Below are 11,175 nucleotides of genomic sequence, written 5' to 3' on the forward strand. Positions count from 1 at the left end.
AAGTGAAAACATTCACTACATAATACATGCTGAACCACTATAATCTTTTCGTTGAAAGCGGGGGATAATTACTGTATAAATGTATCACTGAAGCTTGCTCAATGATGCAAACTCAAAATGACTGCCATAAAACAGTTATACTTACTGAAATGCTATTCTAAGAATCCTCAAATATCATGTAGAATTAACCAGCCGAGTGTTATTTTGATAGCAGGAAATCCATATTGTTACACTTAAATTGGAATCTGACGACTGGAATCGGAAATCAGGATTTTTAGTTTACTTTGATTTACCCGGTACATTGATTTACCTTGATCCTGCTGGCCGAGTAGTGAACTTAAAGCCTGTGTTGACCCTATTCTTAATTGGTCTTCGCCATACATTCAATAACAGTCTTACACTACGCTTGCAGGATATGATTTAAAGGTTTTTAACATATTTGACCCCTGTGACCTTGAATGAAAGTCAAGGTTATTCATTTGAACGAACTTGGTGGCCCTTCATCCCAACATGTTATTGGCCGAATATCATCATCTTGGGCCTTTGGGTTATTCAGAAGAAGTTGTTAAAAAGATTTTAAGATAGTTGACTCTTGTGACCTTGAAAATGGACACTGGACAGACAAACCTATAGCCCAGCCCCCTCCAGTAAAACACGTAGGGTTATATATATATACATAGCCAAGTTGTAAATATTATATTTTCACGCATCAAAGTGAAAGGTTTAAGACAAAGTAACAAAAACATCTTAAGATTATGGTGGTTCTGGTACTGAATGTTCTAACTTAAGTATCTTTGTGATTTTTCTAAATGATCAGATAAAAGGATTTTCACCTAAGAATCATTAAATATCTTGACAACATTAGCCCAATACTGGGTGTACAGCTCATTATGTTTTCTGCTGTGTGTATTCAAAATATCAAACAGAACAGAAACTAATTTTTCCGTATGATATAAATTTTTGGGAATTACAATATATATACTTCCTGATTATTACTGACTGTGTATAGAGTTCAAGGTACCTGGAAATGATCAGGAAAATACATAATGAAGAAAAAAACAGGAAAATGCTACTTCACATGTATCAATCTCCATCTCAGTCTCATCAGGAATAGGCCTTTGTACTCAAAATCATCCTACTTTTCACTTCACGACAAATGAGCTTAATTAAAGTCGGAGGAGATTGAATGTCTCAGCCTATAATTACCTGTCATTTATCAGGAACAATAGTTCACCCTTCTTGAAGCTGAGATTGTCCTCTGTACAGGGATCATAGTCATACAAGGCTCTAGGTGTCCCTTGTGGGCTACAAAATAAAATAATCAAGTCCTTTTTAAAGCTAAGAACACACTACTTTTTTCCCTTTTTTGGGGTTAAATTAAGGGTGCCACAGCACAAGTAACAAGAGACCCAATTTAAAACCTGCTGAGTACCATACCAGTTTATCAAAGGAGTACAAGAAGTACAAGTTATAAGAAGAACTACAGGTACATGTAAATCTGTTGGGGTGGGTGTAAGACACCATTAGAACGTGAGTTTCCATGTGATGCCAAAGGGAGGTAGTCTCCAGGGGTTCGTCGGGACCTCCAGGCCAATTCTGTTGGCATATTTTCTTTTCTTCATGCCTAAAATTTGTATATTTGGTTAAAAGGTAGGGATAAAACCCTTAAATTAATATGGAAGGTGAAGGATTTTATTGATTTACCTCTATTTCTCCTATTAGGCCCTCTGTTCCCTGAGGAGCCACACATATTGTTTATATAAACCTGAGTTCTAGCTGCCAAAGGATGCTCTAGACCAAATTTGGTAAAAATCCCTCCAATCACTTGAAAGGAGGATTTTAAATATCAAGATCTATTTCCCCTATTTTGCCCAGCCCTCTGCCACAAGGGCCCCACACCCACAATTTATACAACATTTAGTCCATTTACCCAAAGATGCTCTAGAACAAATTTGGTGACAATCCCTTTATTCACACAGAAGAAGCTTTAAAAGATTTCTCTTTATTGCCCCTATTGGGACCAATCCCTCTGGCCAAAGGGGGCACACACCCTTCATTTGGTTAAAATCCCAGCATCAGTAAACAACAAGAGGCCCAGAGGGCCTGTATCGCTCACCTGAATATAATTAAAGTAATTGGTATGAAGTAAAGATATAGCACTCCATGGTAGGTGCTGTAAGTACATATGAAATTTCAGAAAGATCCATCCAGTACTTGAGATATAGAGAACAAACTTCAGACAGAGCTCCACCCCTATGCACCTACGGGAGTCATACCCACCAATTATACAAAATTTAGTCACAGTCACCCAAGGATTTCCACACTAAATAAGAATAAAATCCCTTAATCCTGATGGTCGGAAAAGGATTTTAAAGGTTTTACCTCTATTTTTCCTATTGGGCCCCGCCCCTAAGTCCCCCCCCCGGCCAGACCCACCATTTATACAACCTTTATTCCCCTTCGCCCAAGGATGCTTTTGACCAAATATGGACCAAATCCTGCCATTCCTTCCGAAGAAGAAGGATTTTGAAGATTTACGTCTATTTCCCCTTTTGGGCTCCATCCCTCAGGTCCAAGGGGGGCCACACCCACCGTTTATACAAAATTGGTTTCCCTTCACCCAAGAATGCTTCAGACCAAATATGGTCCAAATCCTGCCATTCCTTCCGAAGAAGAAGGATTTTGAAGATTTACGTCTATTTCCCCTTTTGGGCTCGATCCCTCAGGTCCCAGGGGGGCCACACCCACCGTTTATACAAAATTGGTTTCCCTTCACCCAAGAATGCTTCAGACCAAATATGGAACAAATCCTGCCATTCCTACAGAAGAAGAAGGATTTTAAAGAATAATTTGCTATGTTTCCCCTATTGGGCCCCACACGGCTCAGGCACCTCGGGGGCCAGATCCACGGTGTATACAAAAATGGTTACCCTTCACCCAAGAATGCTTCAGACCAAATATGGACCAAATCCTTTCATTCCTACAGGAGAAGAGGGATTTTAAAGAATAATTTGCTATGTTTCCCCTATTGGGCCCCACACGGCTCAGGCACCTCGGGGGTCAGACACACCGTTTATACAAAATTGGTTCCCCACTACCCAATGATGCTCAACACCAAAGAATTTGCTATATTTCCCCTATTTGGCCCCGCCTCTCAGCCCCCAGGGGGGCCAGACCCACCATTTATACAAACTTTATTCCCCTTCGCCCAAGGATGCTTCAGACCAAGTATGGACCAAATCCTTTCATTCCTACAGGAGAAGAGGGATTTTAAAGAATAATTTGCTATATTTCCCCTATTTGGCCCCGCCCCTAAGTCCCCAGGGGGGCCAGACCCACCATTTATACAAACTTTGTTCCCCTTCCCCCACGGATGCTTCTGACCAAATATGGACCAAATCCTTTATTCCTTCAGAAGAAGAAGGATTTTAAAGAATTATTTGCTATATTTCCCCTATTGGGCCCCGCTCCTAAGCCCCCAAGGAGGCCAGACCCACCATTTATACAAACTTTGTTTCCCTTCCCCCAAGGATGCTTTTGACCAAATATGGACCAAATCCTTTCATTCCTACAGAAGAAGAAGGATTTTAAATAATTTGCTATATTTCCCCTATTGGGCCCCGCCCTTCAGCCCCCAGGGGGGCCAGACCCGCTAGTTATACAAACTTTGTTCCCCTTCCCCCAAGGATTCTTCTGACCAAATATGGACCAAATCCTTTCATTCATACAGAAGAAGAAGGATTTTAAAGAATAATTTGCTGTATTTTCCCTATTTGGCCCCGCCCCTCAGGCCCCTGGGGGGCAAGACCCACCATTTATACAAAAATGGTTATTCTTCACCCAAGGATGCTCCACACCAAATTTTGTTAAAATCCGCTCAGTGGTTCATGACTAGTAGTGTAAAGTTTACGGACGACGGACGCAGGACGACGGACGCTGCGGTATGGCATAAGCTCACCTTGGTCCTTCGGACCAGGTGAGCTAAAAAGGAGAAGGATTTTTTTCCACTCTATTTCCCCTAATGGGCCCCACCCTTCTGCCCCAAAGAAGGGGGCTTACAGTCACAAAATTGATTTCTTTTTACCAAAGCATGCTTCCAACCACATTTAGTTTAACTCCCTTTATTTGTATAGATGGAGAAAACATTTCCTTTATTTTCCCTATTGGGCCCTTACCCCTCTGCCCCCAGGAGGCCCATACCCTCCGTTTATACAAACTTGAGGCCCTTTTGTCCAAAGACGCTCTAGAACTCTGGTCAAAATCCCTTCATCAGTACAAAAGAAGAAGGTTTTTGAAGATTGACATATTTTCCCCCTTTTTGATCCCGCCCCTTTGCCCCTAGAGGGCCCACATCCTCCATTTATACAAATTAAAATTCCTTTTTCCCAAAGATGCTCTTGAACAAATTTGGTTAAAATCCCTTCATCAGTACAAAAGGTGAAGGATCTTATTTTTTTTCTACTTCCCTAACGAGCCCCACCTTTCTGCCCCAAAGAAGGGGGCATAAAGCCTAAGTTTATTCAAAATTGATTTCTTTTTCCCAAAGCATGTTACAGACCACATTTGTTTAAAACCCTTCATTTGTATAGGAGAAACAAATCCTGTATTTCCTCTATTGGGCCCCTCCCCTCTGCCCCCAGGGGCCCCACATACTCTATTTATATCAATACAGTTGAACCTCGTTATGACGAGGTCGATGGGGTCGTGGAAAAACTTCTGAAAAGTTATCTGAGTATTCGAGTTATGCGGGTCCATACATTTGGTATGAAATGCTGTTTGGACATAGCACTAGCATTTGCTGATTTTATTAATAACTAATGCTTAAGTTATAATCAATTGTTGCTGACCCGAAAGTTAGTCCTAGGGACTTAATTTCTATGCCAAATAACTTTGAAATGGTTGAGATCCCCAACCCATAGCCGTATATACCATTGCTTGGCATAATGATGTAGGTGAGCGATACAGGACCTCTGGGCCTCTTGTTGGATTCTGTTGATTTTATAAAATCGCAAATGTTCTTAAACAGGATGTCCTTAAAAGCAGGTGTCATTAAAGTCAGTTTTACTGTATATTACAGGATGTCCTTAAAGTCAGATGCCAGTAAAGTCAGGTTTTACTGTAATTATTACATGATCTCCTTAATGTCAGGTGTCAGTTAAGTCAGATTTTACTGTGTATTACAGGTTGTCATTAAAGTCAGGTATCAGTAAAGTCAGGTTTTACTGTAAATGACAGGATGTCCTTAAAGTCAGGTGTCAGAAAAGTCAGGTTTTACTGTATATTACAGAATATCTTTAAAGGCAGGTGTCAATATAGCCAGGTTCTACTGTTTATCACAGGACGTCCTTATAGAGTCAGGTGTCAGTAAAGTCAGATTTGATGTATTTTACATCATGGAGTTAGATTTCAGTAAAGTCAGGTTTTACCAAATTACAGGTTTCACTGCAATTAAATAAACGTCTTAATTCTGTATCTGTTTTTTAAGGTTGAATATTAAAAATATTCTGTAGTTTACACATATTATAAAAGAATGGACTAGAAGATATTTATAAACACTATTCCTATATAGTGTACGTGGTTATCTTCAATGTCTGGTATATCTGTGTATATTAATGTAGTTGATTGATGTTTGGGTCCTGACAAAGGGTAATTAAGATTTTCTCAAAGTTTAACAAATTCTATTGTACACATAGAAACTAGTTAGGATTTTCCACAAAAGTTGACAAATTATATTGTCCAAATAGACACAAGTTAAGATTTTCAGGAAAGTTTGACAAATTATTTTGTCCACAGAAAATTTAATCACTTTATTGCTGATATATCAACTTAAGAAATACTCATTTTATGAACATTTATTTGTTCCGATCTAAAATCCTACGTTTTTAATATTTATAAGATATACTTATATATAATACATACTGTTATATACAGTAATACGTATTAATGATTTTATCTTTTGTTTTTAAATGAAATGTAATCTTATTTTATATTTCTTGACGCTGTTTATAGACTGTTCAAAGCTTAAACGATGGATATAAATTTGGATAGAACTGTATTACCACTGTAAACTGTATAATACGACCCATAACATAGGTCCTCTCGCTCATTCGGCATCAAACCCTACAAGGTTAGCGCGGGTAAAGGAGGGAGGCCGATGGAGCTATATGGACCTATTAGCTAGGTAAGAATAACGGGATAAACGAATAATAGACTAATAATCAATATCTGTTTATCTGACACAGCGAATAGTGTAATGACAACAATATCCAATCACCCAAAACATTAAACAGATTAAATTAACCAATCAAAACTAAAAAACATTTAGTAAATATTCATAAACCTAAAACATTTCACTTCCGGTAGGTGTAAGAAAGCGAATACTGAACTAATAATCAATATCTGTTTATCTGACAAAGTTTCAGTTCAATCGGCCAAGCAGAACTTGACTTTAAGTTTGAAATAGTTTTTCGAAATGGGCGGCCGTTGCAGCCTTATTGGAATCTGATTGACCCGAAAAATAACAACACTTTGTCAGGAACATGAGTCGATCATTCCTACAAAATGTCAGTTCAATTGGCCTAGCAGAATTTGACTTTAAGTTTGAAATAGTTTTTCAAAATGGCGGCCATGGCGGCCATATTAACAACACTTTGTCAGGACCATGAGTCGATCATTCCTACAAAATGTCAGTTCAATTGGCCTAGCAGAATTTGACTTTAAGTTTGAAATAGTTTTTCGAAATGGGCGGCCGTGGCAGCCTTATTGGAATCTGATTGACCCGAAAAATAACAACACTTTGTCAGGACCACGAGTCGATCATTCCTACAAAGTTTCAGTTCAATCAGCCTAGCAGAACTTGACTTTAAGTTTGAAATAGTTTTTCAAAATGGCGGCCGTGGCGGCCATATTGGATTTCTGATCGACCCGAAAAATAACAACACTTTGTCATGACCATGAGTCGATCATACCTACAAATTGTCAGTTCAATCGGCCCAGCAGAACTTGACTTTAAGTTTGAAATAGTTTTTCAAAATGGCGGCCGTGGCGGCCATATTGGATTTCTGATCGACCCGAAAAATAACAACACTTGGTCAGGGAGATGTCAGGAACCTTCCCATGAAATCTTAATGAAATCCCTTTGCCAGTATTTCACGACGGACGAAGACGGATTGCAATAGGTCACTTGAGCTAAAGCTCAGGTGACCTAAAAACAGCACATGCATGACACTAACCACTAATATACAGTCCGTCGGATGGGACTATAAATAGTGACCCGTGTGAGAACGGTCCAATCTCGCATGGAAAAAAAATTCCTCTGGGTTTTTCGAAAAGAGGAGGCGCGTAATCGCCGACACAGAGGATAGTAAAAACTTTATCCAAAATTTTAGGCCGTTATAACTAGGGTCTCTTTTTTAAGACATTAAGAAGGACTTCCAAATTTTATACACAAACCAAATTCATAGAATAGGCAGGGGCTGGTGTGGCTGAAGGCAGCACAGTACTTCACTTCCGGTCCTGACTTGGTGATGCTGTACGATGAGTGTTAGGTTAAGGCACTATTAGGCATAGGAGCCGTCTTACAAAAACTAGACTTATACAGTTAATATATATAGGATAGACGGCCCCTTCTAACCTATTCCCCTCTTCTACTCTTTTACTCCATACTTTATCCGTTCTACTCATTTTCCTTTCTGTTCTTCGTCTGCTGGATAACCGAACTACTCGGTAGTGAGGCGGACGTAAACCATATCAATCAATCAATCACCGGATAACCAGTCTACATGAGTTTTTGAGGACTGGTCACGTGTATAGGATCCGACCAATGTGATTGCGAGAAATGCTCATGCATATAATAAAAACATATGTATATATATGTAATAATATAAAGAAATAATGCCAACAAAATACAAAAAGTTTACATTATATTTAAATCAAATCATGATAATTTTATCAATTTAAACAATCAACACAGAGGTATATATACGTACACTATGGGTTTGTCTTGTTACCTACCAATAGACATCTATCAGACACTTACACAGCAAATACCAGTTTGTAAACATGACCTACATCGTTACCTAATTATATAATACACATATATAACTATCAGACACTATACACAGCAAATACCAGGGTCTCTACACATGACCTACACTACACAATCTAACCAATTAAGTTTTCTGTACTACGCCTTTCGGCAACCTCGCTCAACAAGGAAGTAATCTACAAATGGTGGCCGAGGAGCGTTTTCAGTTTGGACAGGAACTGATATTAACCAGAAATGTCTCCTTAGTCTGAGCCAGAAAACAAGTGATTGATCATAACAACAATATGTAATTTAATTCCAGGCTTTGTTTCCAATACTGGGGATATAGAAAATGACAATTTGTACCTGTTTCCTTGACGTTTACATTCTGAGGCTTGGAATGGAAGTGATCATCAGGTAGCTATGCTTTAGTGTCTTTACAATTATGTGTTATGAATATTAACACATGTACCTGGATTGGAGCTCAGTGTACAGTCAAGATTTAGAGACATAAAATAAAGTCTATTTTGTGACTGTTATTCAATATCAGTTATAATATACAAGTTCTATTTAAGGAATTCCTTTTCTCTTCCTCTACTTTTTCATCAACATGGCAACACCCATGGGTCAAATCCCTCTCCGTACCTGTACTGAACACAAGGGGAGACCACTGGAACTTTACTGTGAGAAATGTGATACACTGGTCTGTTATAAATGTTTGTTATCTACTCACAAAGGCCATGATGTTTGTGAACTCAGCGATATTACTCCTACAAAGAAACAAGACATTCAAAACTTTATTGACAGAACTGAACAAAATGACCTGGTACAACTTAGGGAATACATCACATCTGCTGAAACACTACTTAAAGAAAACACCAGCAATTTTCAGAATCTATCACACAAGTTGAAAATGCAAACAGAAAAATTAAAGAAAGACCTCGACTTGTTTACAGCACAGACACTCTCTGTCTATCACAAAATGGAGGAGGATAATACCAAACTGATACAGAAATACAAACAGGACCTTGAAATGTACGACAAGCAACTTGGACAACAAATTCAGAAATGCAAAGCAGCACTCCAGCAAGGTTCTCACATAGAAATCTACGACACAGGATGTGAAATTCATTCCCAAATAAGTCTCCCTGTAAAACCTGTTCTGGGTACTGCCAGTTTCACTCCGAACAAAACCCCTCAACATCACCTAGAACTGGCCTTAGGGAAAATTGACACCTTAGATCAAGGTCAAGCTTCAACTGACCAGGATGGGTCAGTCAGGACATCTGGTGGTCAGAAACCATCCTCTACATCACAACTGTCAGAACCAAAAGGAAAGAAGGCAGTGACTATGTACAAACTACTGCCACAGACAAAAGTGTTGGAGAAGTGGAAGGCTCGGGTTGATATTTTTTCTATATGCCCCACAACTGATGGTCAGGTATGGACCAGTGTGTCTCACAGTAAAACATTAACTCTCCTGGACAGGAAGGGGAAAATAATACAGCAGGTCAAACACAAAACTGACATCAACAACATAAGTCTGTCACCAACAACACACACACTGTGGGTCTGTGATACACAAAACAACATCATGGAGCTAGTATCAGGACGACTAAAACACAGATTCAGTAACAAGGAGACACCCAAGTGTATCTGTGTTACTGCCAGTAACCATGTCATTGTGGGGATGACCAACAACATCTCCAAATTTACCACACAAGGTCAAATGGTACTAACTACAAGTGTTACAGGGACTGGGAAGCCATTGGTGTGTTCACCATGTAGGATCTCAGAGTGTCCTGTCACTCACAATGTTGCAGTGGTCGATTGGAATAATCAGGATGATGGTGGTGTTGAGATAGAACATGTTATTGTTATGGACTCTGATTTCAAGGAACTGTTTGTATATAGAGGTGACATCCCCAGTACATATAAACAATTACCACATAAAGGAGCTGATCATGAGCCATTTAACCCCTATGGTGTGGTGTATGACAGTGTGGGGAACATTATCATAGGGGACTATAACAACAACAGAGTCCTACTCATCAGTGGACGTGGTGAGTTCCTCAGGATCATACACACAGACACATACAGTACATGGGTTGTAGGTGTAGACAGGGAGGATGTCCTGTGGGCAGTGTTTGGTAGGGGTATTGTTAAACTACTACAGTACAGCAGTGTGTGACTCATGGGACAAAACTAGTAGGTATAGTTACCATGACAACACAGAATCAAACCAACAAAACTGACCACAATAAACAACCAGTCAACATTCTACCCTGATTGTACATCATCATAATCACTGGAGAAAATCTATTCAACATTCTAGTGATTTTTTTTTGTTATTATGATCATCAGAGAAAAATCAGTCAACATTCTAGTGTGAAAAATAATTCATTCTCATCAAAGTCTGCGTGGGGAACAAATTTGTTAAAGCAAACTAAATTTGTTACTAAACCACTGAAATTAACTCATGTATCTATGATCTACAGTCTATAGTGTGAGACTTCCAGATCACTGTAACACTTGTGTATAGAAATATATAAACGACCTCTAAATCACTTACTGGATAGTGGGACAAACAGATAAGTTGTTGCTGGATAGTGGGACAAACAGATAAGTCGTGGCTGGATAGTGGAACAAACAAATAAGTTGTGGCTGGATAGTGGGACAAACAGATAAGTTGTGGCTGGAAAGTGGGACAACTGGATAAATAATGGCTGACATGTTAGACAACTGAACTAATTGTGACTAGAATGTGGGACAACTGGTCTTATGGAGGCTAGAATGTGGGATAACTGGTGATATGGTGACTGGAATATGGGACAACTGGACTAATGGTGACTGGAATGTGGGACAACTGGACTAATGGTGGCTGGATGTGGGACAACTGAACTTATGGTGGCTGTAATGTTAGACAACTGGACTAATGGTGGCTGTAATGTTAGACAACTGGACTAATGGTGGCTGGAATGTTAGACAACTGAACTTATGGTGGCTGAAATGTGAAGCAACTGGACTCGTGGTGGCTGGAATGCGATACAACTGGTCTAATGGTAGCTGTAATGTTAGACAACTGGACTAATGGTGGCTGTAATGTTAGACAACTGGACTAATGGTGGCTGGAATGTTAGACAACTGAC

General features: G+C 39.3%; 1 protein-coding gene across 1 annotated transcript; it reads left to right on the forward strand.

Moving 5' to 3' along the window:
- The first annotated feature begins 8,156 nt into the window (after positions 1-8,156).
- Positions 8,157-10,636, forward strand: LOC110451969. The gene has a single exon (XM_021500207.1). The coding sequence runs from the start codon at positions 8,637-8,639 to the stop codon at positions 10,215-10,217; it is 1,581 nt and encodes a 526-aa protein (XP_021355882.1). The 5' UTR covers positions 8,157-8,636; the 3' UTR covers positions 10,218-10,636.
- The last annotated feature ends 539 nt before the right edge of the window (positions 10,637-11,175 follow it).

Source organism: Mizuhopecten yessoensis, unplaced genomic scaffold (assembly GCF_002113885.1).
Source record: "Mizuhopecten yessoensis strain PY_sf001 unplaced genomic scaffold, ASM211388v2 scaffold6349, whole genome shotgun sequence".
NCBI lineage: Eukaryota > Metazoa > Mollusca > Bivalvia > Pectinida > Pectinidae > Mizuhopecten > Mizuhopecten yessoensis.

Excerpts from the sequence above, each read along its gene's own strand:
- LOC110451969 (XM_021500207.1), top strand. The coding sequence starts at position 8,637 with ATGGCAACACCCATGGGTCAAATCCCTCTCCGTACCTGTACTGAACAC.